Source organism: Nannobrachium achirus (genome assembly GCF_963921795.1).
Source record: "Nannobrachium achirus genome assembly, chromosome: 9".
NCBI classification, from domain to species: Eukaryota; Metazoa; Chordata; class Actinopteri; order Myctophiformes; family Myctophidae; genus Nannobrachium; species Nannobrachium achirus.
The window spans coordinates 36537873-36558287 of NC_137818.1; the positions used below are offsets into that span (position 1 = coordinate 36537873).

At 45.1% G+C, this 20415-nt stretch overlaps 1 protein-coding gene across 1 annotated transcript in view; it reads left to right on the forward strand.

The window, feature by feature from the left end:
• The window catches only part of itga5 (integrin, alpha 5 (fibronectin receptor, alpha polypeptide)), a 47281-nt gene that overhangs the window by 20508 nt on the left and 6358 nt on the right, over positions 1-20415 (forward strand). The window contains exons 3-26 of the mRNA XM_080733227.1: positions 83-183; positions 1201-1324; positions 1882-1943; positions 2033-2078; positions 2204-2329; positions 2424-2468; positions 2932-2975; positions 3299-3355; positions 4025-4077; positions 4248-4456; positions 4767-4958; positions 5051-5096; positions 5546-5659; positions 7957-8012; positions 8934-9091; positions 9640-9777; positions 12166-12233; positions 13665-13815; positions 14334-14426; positions 16639-16718; positions 17121-17201; positions 17537-17642; positions 17958-18116; positions 18777-18878. Coding sequence (XP_080589353.1) covers positions 83-183; positions 1201-1324; positions 1882-1943; positions 2033-2078; positions 2204-2329; positions 2424-2468; positions 2932-2975; positions 3299-3355; positions 4025-4077; positions 4248-4456; positions 4767-4958; positions 5051-5096; positions 5546-5659; positions 7957-8012; positions 8934-9091; positions 9640-9777; positions 12166-12233; positions 13665-13815; positions 14334-14426; positions 16639-16718; positions 17121-17201; positions 17537-17642; positions 17958-18116; positions 18777-18878 — 2411 coding nt within the window. The remainder of the gene's footprint in view (positions 1-82; positions 184-1200; positions 1325-1881; positions 1944-2032; positions 2079-2203; positions 2330-2423; positions 2469-2931; positions 2976-3298; positions 3356-4024; positions 4078-4247; positions 4457-4766; positions 4959-5050; positions 5097-5545; positions 5660-7956; positions 8013-8933; positions 9092-9639; positions 9778-12165; positions 12234-13664; positions 13816-14333; positions 14427-16638; positions 16719-17120; positions 17202-17536; positions 17643-17957; positions 18117-18776; positions 18879-20415) is intronic.

The following is a 20415-nucleotide window of genomic DNA, read 5'->3' on the forward strand; positions in this document are numbered from 1 at the left end:
TAGTCGGGGTCCTAGTTGAAGACATGCATGTTTTGTCAAAAGACTGTCACTCAGTGTTGTTTTTCTCTTGCCTTCCTCCCAGGGGACCGCAACGTCTCGCTCAATGACACTGACTATCAGGCGGAATTCAAGTCTCACCAATGGTTCGGCGCCACTGTGCGTTCCCACGGCGACACCATTCTGGTAAGGTGACCCTCTGAGAGACTGGGGTTCTGGGGGCAGGGTTGGGGGTGGGGGGCATAACGAGACTTGGCTTTCAGGTTTGCTCCATTGCACTGGTGCCCTCCCTTGCTATGATTTGTTTTCCTTTGTGAAACCCGCCCACATCATGTGGCCATGAGAAACTTGTGCTTACTACTTTTATAGCAGAACATGTTGTGATGTCATGGAGGGATGTGAATGTGCTTCGTTCAAAGGTCATGTCCATAGTGTGGTAGTGATTCACCAGCTTTCACTTCCACTCTCACTTCACTAACTGAGAAGTGCAGCTCTGTGGCCACTCTGTGACATCAAAGTGTAAGCCTGTAGCTTGGTCTCATTGTATGGTGCATGTTGTGACCTGGGTTGAGTTAGGTGGTTGCCCTGCTCCAGATGTACCATCGACCTCAGCCCAGATCTCCTCCTGAGTTCAGCGGGGTGTTGTTACAACTGGAAAAACATCATCCACCTATTCTCTCCCCTGTCCACCTCATACCTCCTACTCCAGGGGTTTTCAGGCCAAGGTCCCCTTTGTCGAGAGAGAGAGATGAAGCAGGGACCGCCCACAACCCATAGATAGACCATATAGTTTCATCGTTTGTTAGCACAATCATCAGTGTATTTTGGGTTCATGTAAATTTGTGTTTTCAGATAAATATTATTTAACCACTTGAACTGTCAATAATTAATAAACTTGACCTTTCACTCTGTACTTTTGTCTGCTCAATTTCCCCCTCCTACACCAAACCTCTTTGCCAAAAATAGCTGATCTACAAGAGCTTGTAGATCTGCTATTTTTGGCTAAAGCTTTCAAAATATGGAGTAATGCTTAATATATAAATGGAGAAAAAAAGCTTCTATCACACAAAGATTTGGAGGACCCCTGTGGTAACTCTGGGGACCCCCTAGGGGTCCTGGACCCCCTGTTGAAGACCCCTGTTCTATTCCCATTCCCGCTGGTTCCTTCCCACCTAATCCCCGCCCCCCTCTCCCCCTTTCCAGGCTTGTGCCCCCCTCTACTCCTGGCGAACCAAACAGGACACCCGCCATTCGGATGCCACGGGAACCTGCTACCTCTCGGTCCATAACTTCACAAATTTCGTGGAGTACGCTCCCTGTCGCACAGGTAACTACGGCAACTCTTCAAAGTTGTCTGTCTGGCTTTTTTTTTTATCATGCTCTCTTGCCTCAAGGGTCTATGTGGCATTTAACATGACAGCTGTCCATTCCACTGGAAGTTTGGCGTGAGTTCAATTGCTGCACCCCAGGGGCAAGGGGATGATATAGTATCAAGTAACAGCAGCTAACAGTTTCCAGAAACATCTTGTAGACAGCCTATAGAACATATTTCAGCCCTCCCAGTTATTGGTAATCAATTATGTCACTTTATATAGACCGAGGCATACCCTGCTTTGACATTAGACATTAGATTCCACAATGCTGAGCCGGCACCTGCATATTTATTGGACCATAGGTGACTTAATATCTGCATCAATGATAATGCAAGTGCTGTTATCATTCGATACATTTACTCATGCATGAGCATTGAAATAAGTTATTGTTCGCTATAAAGTCAGCCTGTCGGGGATTATGGGCAGTCTGTCATGTTGTGGGCATTGAACAACAGTTAATACTTTCATGAATCACTAATGATTTATGAACTCCTTCATCTCTGTGTTTCAGAGTTATTCGGGAGGGGGGGACAAGGCTATTGTCAGGGAGGATTCAGTGCAGACTTCACTAAGGTAAAACAGTTTGTCTTCTGGTCTTCTTGAAGTGGTTTCTTAAAATTATATTTTCTCTTCATGGCCATCAATGCTTTTCAATCTTATAGGATGGCAAGGTGGTCTTGGGAGGACCTGGCAGCTACTATTGGCAAGGTATGAACAACATAAAGATCAACGCCTCTGGAATGAATTCTGTCAGAAATCATAGTGATCATAATCACTTGAAAACTTGTTTTGGTACATTCTCAATGATATCTCGCTCTTTTTTTCTTCTGAAGGTCAAATAATCTCTGCAGCCAAGGAGGAGATTATAAAAGCGTACTACCCAGGCTACCTATTGCAGTCTGTGACTGGGCAGGCCGAGACCACACAGGCTGAAGTCAAATATGATGATAGCTACCGAGGTATGAACATATTGCGCTTTACCGACCTCAGACAATGCAACAATACTGTATAACACCTCAGCAAGTTTAACCTGTTACCTGTTCTTTGCTGCAGGGTACTCTGTTGCGGTCGGGGACTTCAACGGAGATCAGAATGAAGGTAAGGCCAGCAACATTCATATTTAGTCGACTAGACAAAACTAGACTAAGACTAAAACTAAATAGAATTTTATTCAAAAGACTCTGACTAAAACTACATTAAGATCAACACTGGCAGGCCATACATCTGCACTGCAGACTTTGTTATGTGCACAGGTGAAAGCAAATGCATTCACGTACGCACACACACACACACACACACACACACACACACACACACACACACACACACACACACACACACACACACACACACACACACACACACACACACACACACAAAGAGTAATGTATATTTATATTACACCTGAAATGAACTTGAACTGAACTCACCTGCAATATTTTCCTTTACTGCTGAGCTGGAAACGTGATTTCTGGAATTCTCAGAGTTCCAGACTGTTTTGACCTTGCGCAATATTTCCCCTACTAAATCTCGGCTCCATTTCTCTCTGTGCACCTCTCAGATTTTGTGGCCGGGGTCCCAAAGGGAGTCATGCTTTACGGTTTGGTAAGAAAGCCACATCATTTCTCATAACTCTGTGAGGAGATTGAGAAGTTAGGACTTTGACTTAGGGGACAAATACAGCATGAAATGGAAAGAATAAAAACAGTAATATTGTAATATGTAATATATTCTTTTGAAATATGACATAGTTTTTGTTTTGTTCAAGGCCATTGACCATATTCACACGCCATTTTGCTCTTATGTCATACCCTCTGAGTATTATGTAGGGGCAAAATGGCCACTGTGTGAATGTGGTCAATGAGATACTATTCTGAAGTCGAATTATATTGCAACGATTTTCACCGTATGTGTCTTTTGTCTCCCAGGTGTCTATTCTGAATGGCACTGATCTGAGGTCCATGATTAATTACACTGGTGAGCAGGTGAGTCAAACAGGTCCTATCTACTACTATCCTAAGTGTTTCCAAAACCCAGTACCTGTGTATTACCATAAGTTGGTTTCTGATGAGCACTCACAATTTGTTGAATTAGAGCAAGCAGAAATACCGTAATTCCCTTTACCATGTTACATTCACGCACTATCAAAACCTTGTGTGGTATACTCTGAAGCACAATTATGGAAGAAAAGTACAGAGGTAATTTGTATAAATGGTTCTGGTAGTGGAGTGTGAGGGGCTGGTTTTAACGATGCAGATTGGCTCAGCTGAATAAATAAAATTATGCATGTCTATGTGCTTTCCTCCTAAGTCTGGGAATTCAGGCTGCTTCTGCATCCTCTGTTCTGCAGGCTCAAGTTTATGTCCGCTAATTGTAACAATGGAATGAACAGAGCGGTAACAGGCCAGCATCAAATTAAGACCCCATTTACCCGGCCCATTTTAGAAGCCTTAAACTGAGGGGCATGCAGTGCACAATATTTTCCTTTAATGCAAGCAGTGGATCAGAATCATAGGCGAGCTGGAGTTTTATGGTAGTGTGACTTATGTATAAACAAAGAATAAACTAAACTTTGATGCATTTGATGCTTTTAGTTGATATGAATTTCAACGATGACAGTCATGGAAATGTGAGTGATGCATGTGTTTTCACAGATGGGATCATATTTTGGCTACGCTGTGGCGACGACTGACATCAACAGCGATGGGTGAGTAAGGAGGCTTTTCCTTTTCTCTCTCGCTCTCTCCACTGGAACTCTATCTCTCTCAATTTTACTTTGTGGTATCAGTATCTCCTGGTTCACCAGGAACATTTAACACATTGTGAAGCATTTTGGTTCCCAAACATTTATTTGTGTTACCCCTGCCGTGTCTTCAGGCTGGCTGACCTTCTGGTGGGGGCCCCCATGTTCATGTTGAGGGGCTCTGGTGGGCGTCTGGAAGAGATGGGCCGGGTTTATGTCTACCTTCAACGTGGCCCCCTGAACCTGGAGCCCAGCCTACCTCACCTGACAGGCACTGAGGCATATGGGAGGTTTGGTAGCACCATTGCACCACTGGGAGACCTGAACCAGGATGGCTTCAATGGTAAGAATAGAAATAGTTGTAGCAGTGCTATGGAATGGGACAAGACATTTTCACTTTATTTTGGTACTGACAGCTTTCATACTGTACAACTGCAGTCACTAAAGGTTATCACTAAATTACATGTTTTGTTCATTGGAGGATATTCTAAGGCATAATATACTCTGTTGTACAATGGATGGTGTCCCATGCCGCAAATAGTAGATCAACAAGCTTACAATCCGAGGCATTTTAAGTTGGTAGATCAGCTATTTTTGGCACAGGACACTGTCATGTGAGCAAGTATAAATCAGGCTTAACTGTCCCTCTCTAGATGTAGCCATCAGCTGTCCATTTGGAGGTGAGAACCAGCAGGGCCTGGTCTTCATCTATAACGGGTACTCAGGGGGACTCAGGGACACGCCGTCTCAGGTGATTGCTGGCCAATGGGCTTCAGGGGTCATTCCTGCCAGCTTTGGATTTGCTCTCAGAGGAACTAAGGACCTGGACATGAATGGGTACCCAGGTGAGCAGGTCTTTAGAAGATAATTATTTTTTGGTTTCCTTTTATCGAAATTCTTCAATAGCTAATTTCTGCTCTTTTCCTCATTTCCTCAGATCTCGTCGTTGGTGCTTTTGGTGTGGACAAGGCGGTTCTCTATCGGTATGTTCTCCTGGAATTGTTATATTCAAAATTATATAATATTCATATATACAGTGTTCATAAAATTAATATTCATTTGCTCTGCTGCAGTACACTTGTAGATGACGAGTAAGCCATTTACCATTCGAGGGAGTGGGTTGTTGGCTGATTTACCACTGTTTCAGGGTTGTCAACCCTGAAACAGTGGTAAATCAGCCAACAACCCACAACCCTCGAATGGTAAATTGCTTTTCTACCACTTCTACCATATGAATGAAAGAAAACACAGTTATAACTTGCAAGGTTATTTAGTTATACAACTGCAACACAACAGTGGGCGGGGTCCTTGAGGCAACTCAAGGTTGTTGACTGATTTACCACTGTTTTAAGCCAATCAGAATCCAGTATCTGAACATGTGACCACAAAAAGTGGTAGAATTGTGACTTATGTTCTGTTCTGTTACCCACAGATCCCGTCCAATAGTAAACACAAGCGCCTTCCTGACGGTTTACCCTACCATGATCAATCCTGAGGAGAAGAACTGCGTGGTCAACAACGACAATGACAGCATTCCAGTTTCCTGGTGAGTGTCCAGGGGTTTGTTACCTACACCCTAGTATAGCAGAGGGTCTGATTTATGCTTCGTCGTACGATTGTGTCACGTGCTGAAAGTAGCGTATTATGAGCTTGTAGATCTGCAATGTCTGGTGCAGGACTCTGGTGTGCAACAAAGTATAAACTAGAAATACTGTTCCTACGAAAGAGTGTGGGCTCGCATGGAACACCATGTATGGGCACAAAGACCTTTGGCTGCTCCTCATTGGCTAAGGGCCCTGTCTTTTTACTGTCGGTAATTTCTTTGAGGAGAATTACCTTGGTCTATAAAGTTTTGGTATAACATACTGATATAACTTACTGGTCTCGAGCCCACGTGTTGTTTTTGTTTATATCAGGTCGCACTTGTGCGTGGTGATGTCACCAAGAACGCTGCTCCTCATTGGCTAAGAGCCCTGCCTTTGTACTGTCGGTCATATCTTTGAGGAAAATAAACGTGACCTATAAAGATTTGGTATAACATACTGGTCTCGTCTTTCAGCGAGCCTACAATTAAGCGTCGCTATAGCTCGACAGGATATGTTCTGCTGCAAGTACCTGATGAAGACCATCACTTTGGGTGCATTCAGAACAGTGTGTGGATATTCTCTCTTCTCTATTGCTATGCTTCATCCAGCACCTGTGTGTGCATTATCTTGGATACTTCAGATGTTCTGGGACCCACCAACAGCATGGGGTTCCCTGAATCTCGCACGCACAAAACCGCTCGATCCTAAGATCAACAGACACGTTTCTTGTTCATTATTTTGCAGGCCGTCGAGTCTTATCTGCCGACTTATTTTCACAGCGGGAAAGGAGCGATGAAATAACGTGCTGAATAACGGCATTGTCAGCAATTCTTTTTTTTCTTTTTTTTGCCCTGCTGGAAATGTGCACAGTGTTCATTTTGCAGCAACACTGAACAGGGAAAGGAAACCGGCTCGGCCCGCTCTACATGGTTGACACCACGCTTGTGTGTCTGCTTCCCCCCCCACCTCTATCCAGGTCCCCAGTCCATAAAGGAAACTCTTGTATACACACATGTGTCTTGATTACGCTATGTTGCCTGGTGATGGGGGGAGGAGTGGGGGGGGGGGGGGGGGGGAGATGAAGGGAAGGAAGGAGGGAGGAGCCAGAAGGTTCTGCCGTTGCTTTGAATGAGATATTGTTTGGTTGGTGGAACACAGCTGGGAAGCATCAAGCCACGCAGACCCGTGTGTGTGCGTGCGTTTGTGCGTGCCTGCATGTCTGTGTGTGTAAGTGTGTGTGTGTGTGTGTGTGTGTGTGTACATGCACACTCATACCTAAACGGACACAGACACAGGAGCACATAGACACACGCTGCAAACTGTGTTTATTCAACTTAAATTAACACTCCCGACTTTACTATGCAACACAGGATAATACGACTACCTCACATGCACGTGAACTTATTGCTACTCCTTCCAAAGAAGTCCTCCATTTGCCCTTTGTCTTTCTTTGTCTCGTTTTTTCACCTCCTCTTCCCCATTTTCCTTCACAAGAATCCCCCCCCCCCCTTTCTTTATGTCCTCGATTTTCTCTCTCTTTTCGGCTGGTTCTTCGAGTATGGCTTCCCCTAGTGAAGGGATTTGTTTTGGGGTGCTGTGGGGGTGGGGATGCTGTCTCTTGGACAGCGTGTTGCATGGCTGATGTCATGGGAGAGGGAGCTACAGGCCGGCCGGCCTTCGCTGAAACGCGAGACGTCGCCCAATTTCACCCTTCTTAAACATTCCTTTGTTTAGAGTGGAGTGGGCTGGGTTTAAGTGGGAGATACACCAATTTATCAGCTTGGCCAGCCGGAGAGCTGGCAGATGCCAGTATGTCGCTGCCACATTCCCAAGTTAACATTTTCAAAATTGGTCACCGTTTTCCCATTACGCCGCACGTCTTGCTATGCCAGGCATGTAAACGAGCCTGCACTGACATCATTCAGTGTGTGTGTGTGTGTGTGTGTGTGTGTGTGTGTGTGTGTGTGTGTGTGTGTGTGTGTGTGTGTGTGTGTGTGTGTGTGTGTGTGTGTGTGTGTGTGTGTGTGTGTGTGTGTGTGTGTGTGTGTGTGTGTGTGTGTGTGTGTGTGTGTGTGTGTGTGTGTGTGTGTGTGTGTGTGTGTGCGCGCGTTGTGGGAGTATGTGAATGTGGGTTTGAAAGGGAGAATGTCAAGAGCAAAGCATAATGTATGCTTATCTTTAACAGCTTTTCAAACATGTCGTTATGGTCCACAAACACTTCCTTCATTGTGTCTTCGTCTCTTCTGTCCAACAACAGTGTCAACCTGAGTTTCTGCCTGTCCGCAGAGGGGAAGTTCCTACCAGACTACCTTGGTGAGCCATTTTTCTTTGTTTTTTTTCACATCTGCTCTGTATTACATACAGGCGAACTTGTCACATGGCCACAAAACTGCAATTCATAAACCCGTAGCAACGTGTGTAAGCAGAGGCCCTCCTGGATAGGTGACGTAGCTTTTTGGACTGTGTTGTGAGGCATGGAGTGCAGTGCTCCTGATATCTGCTCTGATTCACCTTTTAACGACCAGGCTCCTTTTCCCTATCAATCCCATAGTCATTTACTTTAATTACTCCTGTTATAAGCCTGCCATTATGTTTCAGCTACATTGATTGCATTGTCTGTGTGCCTCAGAGAGTTGCGGAGGTCTTTTAAAAAAAGACCCTGTCATTATGTGACTGGAGCACATTCAGGGGTGTCACACCAAATTCTGGGCCCTGGGTACAAGGATTCACTCACATTTTTTGCTTTAACTCTTGGAAAAATAGCAGATATACAAGCTCACAGCGTGCTGCGAGCTTGTAGATCTGCACATTTTGAAATATCATGAAAATCTTTGCAAGTCTTTGAATATTTTAAATCAAACCTTTTCATGTGAAGGACCCTCAAAATGATATGTATTTGGCTACGGACCGGACCCCCATCTCAAAACGTTTAGTTCCAGGGACCCCCCAGAAGCAAAATTTTAGTTAAAAATGTTCGCTTAAAAAATACATATATTCAAAGGTTTGCACACATTTTCAAGACTTTTCAAAAATAGCAGGTCTATCTTGTATATCTGCTATTTTTCAATAGCTAAAGTATAAAATAATTAAGGCCCCTCCACCTTGGGCCCTAGTAACTCAGTCCCATTTCCCCCCCCTTGTGACGCCCCTGAGCACATTTATCGTGCCATGAATGCTCATTTGTGTGTGTGTGTGTGTGTGTGTGTGTGTGTGTGTGTGTGTACTGTGTTCCAGACTTCAAGGTGGAGGTGCAGCTGGACAGTCATAAGCCTAAACAGAAGGGTGCGGTGAAGAGAGCTCTGTTCTTGGACACCCAGCAGCCATCCCTCCAGGAGAGCGTGAGGCTGTACCATGGAGAGCGCTCGTGTCAGGAGCTCAAGATCTACCTACGGGTGCGTCTTTAGTCTTTTCATAATGGCTCGCCTCATCACTTGACCTGTTGTACGTGACAGTGAGATCTACATTGTCACAGTTATTCTAAGCAAGCCAAGACAATTCCTAGAAGTAATGGACTACTATGATGATGCTTTCTCATAAATATGGGATCTACTGGGCTGGTAAAAACATCTGGTAATCCTTTCTTGAAGCGCTATGTAATCTTTCCCTCTTGAATAAAATGTTATTTTGTCCAATCTGTATGATAGAGTATGTTACTACAATGTAACTTATACATTTGCGTTTGTATTGGTCTACATACTCTTCATATACTATGGATCTGTGTCTAGGTTGGATACAACCTGTTTCTGGTTTGACACAAATTTTGATCTGAAGGCCAAAATTCAATTTCTCCCCTGAGTAAGCAGACAGGGCTGTATTAGCTCAGTAGTAAAAAATTCAGCACTCAACGCAGGAGACCCCGGGTTCAAATCTGGGGTAGAAAAGGAAAGTTCCATCTTTTATAAAGTAAACTCTGTGTTTGTGTGTCCGTGGTCAACTACAGGAGGAGAAGGAGTTCAGGGACAAGCTCTCTGCCATCTATGTTGCGTTGAACTTCAGCCTGGATCCTAAAGCTGCGGCAGACTCCCATGGCCTGCGGCCCATCCTCAACTACCAGACCACCAGCCTCTATGAGCAGAAGGTACTTCTTTGATTATGATATGAGAGAAAAATGTCCACTGTATGAATATGGTTAATGTGCAAGAGGTGCTGAGAGCGTGAGTTACAGTCTATTCACCCTGTGCTGATGCTAATGATAATAATCACCGTTGGCCAATCATCGACGGCTCCGCTGGGATGGGGTCCAGAGTGTCTGGAAAGCAGTTTTTTCGGCACGAAAATGTGAGGCATGTGTCGAGTGGAGAGCGTTCTTTGACTGCCCCGCGAGGAATTGCTCTCGGCCGGGTTCGACTGCGTAACAGTTCGCAGGAGGCTCGTTCCAGAGTCGCCCAGACGAGGAGAGAGTTAGTGGATATTTCTGGGTGGGGCACAGGCAGGCCATTTGCCCATCTGGTTGAGATTTTGTTGGCATTTTGCCAGTTTTCCTCTGGCAGTGAGCGGGGGCTGGCTCAACGTGTGGGCCTCCTTTCAGCTGCAGCGCAGCGTGCGCCATATGTGAGTTCAACAATAACCGCTGGATCGGAGTACTTTGGGAAAGGCAATGAGGTTTGTTTGCCCCCCTCCCCTCCCTCTCTTTTCAGTTTCTCTCCTATATTTCTGTCGTTTTCCTGTATGATTCAGGCCTGAACCCTGTCATTGGTATCCCCTCAGAAATATCAAAGCTGTCCCGGGATCATATGTGGTGTATTGCTGATCCAAGGCCTTGAGACCCTGAGCTAAAAATTTAAGTTGAAACCTGGAAAAAACATTGAAGGGGGAACCCCCCAGTTGTATATTTGAGTATACAGAGGAGTGGATGCAGTGCAAAGCTGCCAACATATTTGATGAAACTCGTTTTGGGCGGTGCAAATGCAACAGTGTGTAAACAGAGAAGGGTAGCCTTGATCAGACCCAGGAAGCCTTTTTGATTCCTTCATATTACTGAGAATGTGCGGTGGGCCTCGCAGCAAAGGTTCTCACACCCTCCGGTGTTGAGTGGCAATGAGAGATCATTGATGCAACTCAGCACAGTTTTTGCCCTCTCTCATTATAACGCACTCCATATGTCGCTGAAAGCGAGCAGAAATATTCTGACAGCTCCATAAAATGCCATGCTGGGAGTGGGAATCTCAGGAGAAAAATTCCTTGCACAACCAATGGGCCAGCCAAGGCATACATTTTATACAAAAAAAACAAGAATGCTCACACTTGTGTTCACCCTCGATAACTGGTAAAAGGGCTGACATTATTGCACAATACCCCCATTGTTCTTCAAATGAGAACATGTTGCAATGTGTGTATGACTTTGATTAATTGACTCCCAATGTGACGTCATTAGTTTTTATGTGCTAGCATGTGCTGCTTGCTCCTTGTCCCTATGTATCTAGTTGTTTGTTGACGTTTAACCAGAGCGACGGCCCTACAACTCTTGTTTCCCACTCGTCCCTGCAGCGGTCCTGCCTGTGGACCAGCAAGGTTTATGGAGTGGAGTTAGCATGGCGGTTACCATGGTGTCCATAATTAGAGCCCGTGGATGTTGTAATAACAGAGGTGGTGCTTGGCTCTCTCTAATCTCCTCCTCCATTTCTATTTATTATCGTCGTCGTCGTCATCGTCGCACAGTGTCACAATCGCACCGGGTAGCAATTTAAGCGCTCCGCAGGGCTTTCCCTGCCACACGTTCAGCGGTCACCTCCATCCACCCCCTCCTCCTCACTCCCACCCCCATTCTGTAACAGATATCTTATGTCTCAGTCAGTAGGTGCCCCTCGTGGCTTCAGGCTCCTCCCTCTCCATAAGATCACTATGTCGCTGCGGTTGGCTGGGTGGTGTAGCGTGTGGTGGACGTGCGGCTTGCCGCACGGCACGACTGATGTGGACGTCGGCGAGCTGGGCTGGTGGCTTTCGTGGCCAGCTCCACGACCGCCTCAGGCTGTATCTCTGGACCTTACGACGGAGATACCCCCCCCCCCCCCCCTCGCCCCCTCTCAACATTCTCCTCTCTGTTTTCTTTTACGACGCACTTGGAAAGCACGCGTGTGTGTCTGTGAGTGTGAGTGTGTAGGTAAATCTGGGTCACGGCAGTACGTCTGTCTGTCATCAGCTCGCAGAGTCCATCATTGTACCTCTGAGCAATAAGAGCGTTGTTAACCGTGGAGGTGTACATGTCTGATGCGCGGTGATGACACCTTGTTAAAATGGACCAGGGGAGAGGAGATGGAATGTATTAGTCATTGTACCACATGTCCCATCCTGCTGCAGTACACTATTTGTCTGCTTTAAAAAATGCATTGTTTACCTTGGGGCAAGATTCAATTCACTTGTGTAACAGTTTTGACTGTTTGTAGAAATCAGATCTGTGTCATTGTTTGGACAGCTCTGTAGTCCCCGTTATTAAAATGTTTTACTTGTGCCAATGTGCATCTTTCAGACTCAGATACTGCTGGACTGCGGCGAAGACAACATCTGTGTTCCTGACTTGAAGCTGGAAGTTCACGGGTGAGTCCATTCATTTCCTCATATTTCTATGATCCTTGAGTGTTCTGATCTCAGGAAATAATACTAGATCGCTTTGGATAATGCGCTGTAAACTGCAGTCACAGACACTGAACTTTTCACCTCTCCTTCCTTCTGTATGTAAATGGCAACTTTATATACAGTATATAATTATACACACACACACACAAAATGTGGTTAATAGCTACAGTGCCGTAGCTGTACAGGAGTTGGAGGTCACGTGGAAACAGGAAGCTCTGTTCTATGGGTGCTTTGATTGTCTAGCAAACCGTTAAGGGGAAAAGACAGGAAAGATGAAAGTATGGGAGTAGCGTGCCAGAGTCCCAGCCTCTTCTGCCATGTTTTGAGCACCCTGCCACACTTTGCTTTAAGCAATCTGTTAGCATTTTTCTCAAAAATAACAACCTCCCTGATACTCCCCGCTCTGCCCTGTCATTTTGATTTCACATTTCTATATTTATCTGCCCTCCGCCTCCATCTTTTCAATGTATTGCTAATTCATAGGCAGAAACCTCTTGAGACTATTATGCCTAGTTTTTTAACAAAAACTACAGAAGGTGTCATGTCATTAATAAAACCATAGCCTGCTTTCTAGTTGCCAGTTGCTTATATCCAGCCTTGGGGGTTTTGGGTATATTTTTTGAATGTCAGTGAAATGTATCCATCATTCTCTGCTATGTTGTTTTAGCTATTCTTCTGCCAAGGAACATAACCTGTTAGACCAAGTTCACCCCAGGGAATGTTTTTAGGTTTAGTGTTGTCTTGTTTTTAAAAATTGTTGATGCCTGTTTGAATGGGTATAGTTTGAATTCGTAGCATGGCTTGTAGAATATATATTGGCTTGGAATATGCTCTTTTCTGCTTTCCCTGTGCTGCTTTATGAGACAGCGTTGTAATTAGAAGCGTCTGTGTGGCCCTCATATGGAATTTCTCATTGTTCCAAGCTGTGGAGGGGTACGGGAGGGAGATTGGGGAGGGGGCGGTACGTCAGCGAGAGAAAGTGGGAGGGGGGAGGTGTTTTACAGTGCTTGTCTGTGCTCTGTTTGCATGTAGGACTTTATTGCTACATTGGAAACGTTTTCATTTGAGGGGGAGAGGAGTGGGCTTCCTGAGATTAATCTAGCTGCCGTCTTTTGGGTCACGTCCCATTTCTAAACCTAAAGAGTTATACTCGTGGGATGCGGAGCAGAAAATCACAAAGATTAATTTGTTTTTTAATAAAGCAACAATATATTATTACACAATCTATTGTTGGGTTTTGTAAATAATCAGTTACTTTTTTTCTTCTTTTTCACTACTGTGTTATATCCTGTTACACCTTTTCCCAGGTTTATTTATCTAAAGAGGCCTGACACCTTGTAAGCTGGCTGTTGACCCTATTAGTAATCATTTTTTGTTTGGTTGGATCCTCAGGGACAGGAAGGAAGTCTACCTCGGCGATGACAACTCGCTGACCTTGACTTTCAACGCCAGGAATGAGGGTGAGGGAGGGGCTTATGAGGCAGAGCTGTATGTGGTGCTGCCCCCCGAAGCAGACTACAGCGGAATAGCACGCAACAATGAGGTGAGTGGAACTGCAAAGTTTAAACCCAGTTCCTCACATTAGAAATGATATATACATGCAGTACCTTACAACAGTGGTTCTCAGCTTTTTCAGGCCGTGACCCCACAAAATAATCATATTTTCTGGTGACCCCCCCACCCTGACGACCACTATTTTGTATTATACGGTTCTGTTGTGAAAATAGCAGATCTACTTGCTCACAACGCCATGTAGATCGGCTATTTTCACAATTTCTGCCTCAAATATTTGACAATTTGACCAATGTTTAGTTTGTAATTTTGAGTGAGAAAACAACATTGCACATTACGTTAATCATCTGGGGACCCCCCAAAATCATTTGGGGACCTACAACAGAATTGTAAGCAGTAGCCATCATTAACGTCTGGAGCCTGTTTAAGTCTCTTGTGATATGATTACAGCTTATTAATACAGTATGACTGTATAAAACCTTGAGGCCCAGATCGGTTGTGCTGTACCTGAGCCCCCTGTAATAAATCTCTCTGTATCTTGTCTTCTAGAGCCTGGCCCAGCTGACCTGCAGCTATGAGACGGAGAACCAGACCCGCTACCTCAGCTGTGATCTGGGCAACCCTATGAAGTCTGGCACCAGTGTAAGAATACTACAACTCCTTGTATCTGATGCTTGAACAGTCAGGCACAGATGTTTTCCTTTGACCCGATGAATGAATAGCCATTTCTCTCTCACCTGCTACTAACCCAGGCTATTTCCTGGTGAGTTGTCCTTGCATGAAGACCCTGGTGACTCCAAGGCCCAGTCAACAGGGTTTATTTAACACTTCTTCTGAGAGGTGCTTAATGGTCAAGCGGTCAGTGTGCCTGACTACACACCATTACCACTTCCTCTGCACAGGAAGCGACCAAGTTTTTCCCGGTGAACCTGAGCGCAACGGTGGGGGCGTGGGAGTGTGGGGAACACACACCAGACACCACTGACTTTGGCGATGATGGAGTATAATATAGCTTTATGTATTGAGAGGCACTCTTGCCGATTTCGTAAGAGACTCGTCGCCATTTGCAAGATATTTAAAAGTTATTTGGGGCCATGATGATAACCCCTTCTTCCCATTATTAGATTAAGGATTTATATTGTCTGTGTTATTCATTTTCATGATCTTGCGCTAATGCACACAACTGTTTTCACCAGGTTTTAAGGCCTAGTAGGCTTTTCAGAAGTTAATTTAATGTTTTCCCTTTAATGCTTTCCTTTATCGTCATCTTGCGCTAATGCACGCAACAGTTTTCGCCAGGTTTAAGGTCTTATTTTAGTTGTTTCTCATAAGCTCGCGACCCTCCTTGCCCATCGGCCCCCACCGTTGTGCTTAGGTTCACCGGGAAAACCGCGGTCGCGCACAGGAAAGGATTGTGTGTCGTCCAGTGGGTTGGATACAGCCAGCACGGAAAGGTCATCCATTTCACGTGTGAGGCAGAGAAACAGGAAATGGCCTGAATGGCGTGCAGGAAGTGTCGCTCCATCACTACCCTGGCTCCCTGCTGGGGAGAGTTCCCCCTCTAATGGTCCAGTCACAGGCTGGCACCGTTTAATGGGTCTGCAGAGGAAGGCTGTCGATTGGGTGTTTTAATATGAAGCGTCAGACATGTATGTCTCTGACTGTGAGAGAGGGCGTCGATTCTAATTCATATTCCCAGAAGGTCTGAGGTTGTAGTTGTGGCTAGACTAGTCTGTAGGTGTGATGTGTGAATCATCTGTAACTCATAAGTGTGTAGGTAGCTTCACAAATACTTGATGATTATACCAATGACTCAGTGAGCCATGGAGCAGCCAACAGGTTTATGGGCTATATTTAAATTTAAATTAGGGCTGGGCAATAATGGGACAATAATCAACAATATTGTTGTGTCCAATTACCTTTAGCAAAATGATGTGCTGTCACAAAATTAGATTTTCTTTTATAAATAAGTAAAATAAGTAATTTAAATAAAAGAAAAGCTAGATCAGTCAATTAAGTAATCGCTTTAATGTAATGCAGCTTTAAAAACAGGAAAAGGCAACATGCGATATCCAAAATCCCAGACGATAATTAGTCTCATGTCATGATATTGAAATAATATGTTGCCCAGCCCTAATTTAAATATGAATTATTTGTGTCCTTTCCTTCTCCCGTTCTTGTACTCTAGTCAAAACCTCTCTCTCTGTCTCTCTCGCACTCCCTTTCATGCGCAGGCACATAAAGTCAAATTAAGCCATAAAACCTGCTCCACTCAGGCCTCCTGATTACAATTACAGTGCTGAACAAGCTTGTGGTCCGGGTTGGGAAAACAAAAGGCTATGGAATTAGACTTGACGAAAGGGCAGCAGGGTGTGCAGGAACTCTTCAGCCTTCATGTGGACCTGCCCAGGTGTACCACAGCTGCCTGCCAGGCAGCCACCGGGTTCACAGACTGGCTGACCCCAGAGCATCAGAGATTATACAGGGGAGGGGGATGAGCAGGGTGGAGCGGAGAATGAAGAGAGAGAGGGAGAGCAATGGCACGCAGGGCTGTCTGAGAAATCTGGGCCTCCAGGGTATATGCTGTGAAGTAGTTACAGAGACACTGTGTTGGCCATCACTGTCACAAGCTGAATGGGCTTTTCAGCACTTGTTCTATACTGCTCCCAAGCTCACATTCTGCAGTTGTAATTTGGGCACAGTCTGCTAACTTCTACTTCTTTATTTTCCCCATCATTTGGCAGTTTATAGATGGGAATATTCTGTCTGGTTTAGGGTTTGTGTGATGATGGAACAATCTAGCCTTGGCGTTATGAGCATGATAGTGATTGATGATGTATTTTCTTCATTGCAGCTATGGGCTGGCCTGCGCTTCACAGTGCCACGGCTGAAGGACACGCGCAAGACAGTGCAGTTTGAACTCCAGATCCGCAGGTAGGAGGACTGTAGTTATGGTTCCTGTGGGTGTACTGTTCCTTCCTAGAAATAAAAAGAGTGCACACTGTTGTTAGCTCCCTCTGTTTATTGCAGATCATTGTTTCAATCCCAAAAGGATCTTCAGGAGTATATATACCATATATCATAACATATCCTGACTAAAGATAGTTGATCTATAATAAACAGTGCAATCTAACAGTGAGTGGACTCATATTTGAATTGTTATTCTTGCTTATTTTCTGTTAGTCCTGTACCTGATCAGGAACTCTTCAGGAACACAAAATAAGGAATGTCTACATTCCTTATTGTGTTCCTGAACGAACAGAAATAGTTTGTCTTGTAAACTCATCCTAGCCACTAATTTGTAAATAAGAATGAATGAATTTGCTCTTTTCACAGCAAAAATGAAAATAATTCCCATAGCGAGGCAGTTCCCTACAAGCTGGAGGTGGTTGTTGAAGCTGATGTTATTCTGCAAGGGTGAGTTTTCCACTTAGATTTCCTTTATTTGAGTTGAGAAGTTGGTAGAATTTACTAAGCCTTAAAGGTGACGTAAATTATATTTTGTGGGGTTAAAAGTTGGGGGGTAAAGCTCAATATTACGATTGTAATCACTGCTGGAGTTTCACTATTTTGAGAACAGCTATGTTTTAAACTGGTATCGTGATCTCAAAACCCTGTTACTGAGCAAAGATTGTATTAGTAATTAAACACTTAATTTAACAAAACCAATACCACTCACACCCCCTTAAGTTCCTTACTTACGCCAACCCCACTCTCCAGTCCTTACTTACACCCTCATTTCTCTTTTAAAGTGTGTCCCGGCCAGATAAGGTCTTCTTCCCACCAGCAAACTGGAAGGTGACCAAAAGCCATCAGGTGGAGCAGGACATCGGCCCTTCTGTTGAGCACATCTATGAGGTAATCAGCCAGGAGCTGTACAGAACGATCAGGGCTGAGCAGATAGGGTTAGAAAGCAGATCCCATCCATCATGCTGCAAAGCTGAGTTCACCACGGTCACAAGGAGATCTTCGCGAAGCACAGCTGACTTCACAGAGTGACAAAAAAACAGAGGAAGATGTATCCCAGATACAGTGATTTATTAGTGTGCTGTACTTATCATCTATTTCTCAGGGGAGAACGAGCAGAGCAGCACTTAATGGATTTGTCTATTTCATAACTTCCCTTTCCTCCTTGTGACCTTGCTCTCTCTCTCTCTCTCATTACTCTCTCAGCTGGTGAACAACGGTCCCAGTCAAATCAGCCACACCCTGCTTCAGCTGCACTGCCCCCTCAATCTGCAGGGTCATCGCCTCCTCTACCCCCTGGCGTTCTCCACAACAGGACCCCTCAACTGTACCACCAATCACACTATGAACTACCTACACCTCAATGTAAATAAACACGCACGCAATGCACACCACGTCTTGAGGGTCAAACGAGGCTAGGTCTGGCTGTGCCTGTGTGAGAGCTCACTTCACAGACAGACAGACAGAGAGCAGGGAAGATGTCCCACAGGTTCTAATCCACTGTGTGATTCACAGATGGGCTCTCCCACTAGTGGGCCCACACCCACCTTCTCCTCCCTTGCTTCACAGCCCCACCCAGGACACTCTCCCCACCGCCGCTTTGAAGTCCTAGCTCTTCGCTACGCGCGGCACAGCTTGACGAACCACCCACTTCACCAACGATACACTCCCTAGTCTTTGAGATCAGACGATGTGCCATGTTGTAGCGTCGGGTTTATGTGGGCAAAGGGCTCCTGTGTAGTCGTTTGTTTTTTGTTTATATTTGAAGCCGTCCAGATGCCGAGTTTAGGCTCGAGTTGGTTGTGAGTCTGGCTGTGATCTGTCTTATATTTATGCCCAAGTGAAGTGTTGAGTACAGTGCCCATGTGGAGGAGAGCTCACATGCTTCAGATTAATGGCAGAAGCTGCGGGTCATGCTAACATTAGGTCTTCTATTGACAGAGAGGGTGGTGTGCTCTTCTGCCAGCTGAGGTCGGTGTCTTATGTTGACCTGATGGTTGATGTGTGTGTGTGTTTTCTCCTCAGCTCCAACAGACCTCCACAGAGCTGCCGCCTCTCCTTGCACTGCAGGCCCATGAGCACCACGTGGAGAAGAGGGACGTCCAGCTGGCTCAGTTGACCAATCTGGTGAGACACTTGGGATGGACACGTGTGATGGTGTTGCTCAATTCTGTCCAGCTTCTGCTCGCCCCTTTCGTAATACCTTGTGTTGTATAGGAATGAACCCTTGGGCCACGTTTGAACTCTTAACGCAATACAGTAGGTGATGGAAAGGTCGCAGATTAGTGTAAATGTAATTATACAGTTCAAACGGTGATTCTTTCACATTGGATAGCAATCGATTAGATTAGGGTTCATTTAGGGTAGAGACTTGAAATGGTTGTGTCGAAACAATACATTTCTCTGAGCAGCCTGGAGTCAAGTGTGTAGGTCTGGAACTATTTTAGTGGCACTGGACATTTTTTACACAAGGCTCCTGGGATAGGATAATTAGGTTATGATGTCGTTAAAGGGGTGGGGTCAGAGGGCGCGCGGTGGGTCCCGATGTGGTGATTAACATTAAAGGGCCTGCGCTGGCCGGGGTGGGTGGGGGGAGTGGAGCAGAGTGGACCTTGGAGGACCCCTGGAGAGGGGCCGTTATGTCAGTGATGCATACGTTGCCTCATAGACTGCCCTCTAATTTTGCACTCTGGGTGTTGTTAGGCTCAGCTGCCCCGCACACTGGCCCCATTGATCCACCCAGCTGCAGGTAGCCCCTCCATGTCACCCTCTGTCTTCAGGCTACCTGTTTCTGTCAAAGACCTCTTTGTCTGTTGGCCTGTCGCTACCAAATGTCCTCGTTCATCAAGCCTGCCTGATGACATGCTGGCATGAAGGGAGCCTATTCTCCCGTTTCGCCAGACCATGCACTTTTGTTTTTATGTCTGTGAGTCCAGACATCTCTCTCTTTCGATTAAGACGATAAAGTGTGTTAGTGTTTGGTGTTGCCAGCCTCCATTGTACCTTGAGAATTACACTTTGATCTCTGAGCCAGTGCATTAGATCAATACATTTTTTAACTAAATGACTTGCCAGGATTATAATTATTATAATTGTTATCATAAACATTTAACACACTTGGTGCCAAACGAGTTTTGGCCATATATGCCCCTGTGCCAAACGATCTCCCTACTTCCTACTTGCGGTTTAGGCATGATCGCGATATGCATGTTTGACTCCCAGAACAGCTCTATCTTTCAAACATGGCATCCATGTTTGTTTACATTTGAAGAAAACACCATAGCCTCTCTTTTGATTGCCGGATTTCCAAGATTATTTTGTTTGAAAGCTGTGAATGGCGTGCACATGTGTGGTGCATGATCTGTGCGTTATCCGTGCATGACCCGTGACCATCGTGCACATTAAAAGGTACAATTCTGGCAATTGAAGACATTAGTCGCTTTTTAACCCTGGCAGCAACCAGGTTAATATTAATACGTTTGTGCTCTGAATATGCTGTAGTTATTGTTTATTCACTTGCTAGTTAATTATGGTTCTTATTATATTTTGAATTGATAAGAATCATACAGTAGCCCTCACATTATATCCCTTATTTTATGACTGTGGGAACAGCCTCAAGCCCATGGCCGCATAATCCCATTTGGGTTTATATGGAGGGATTTGG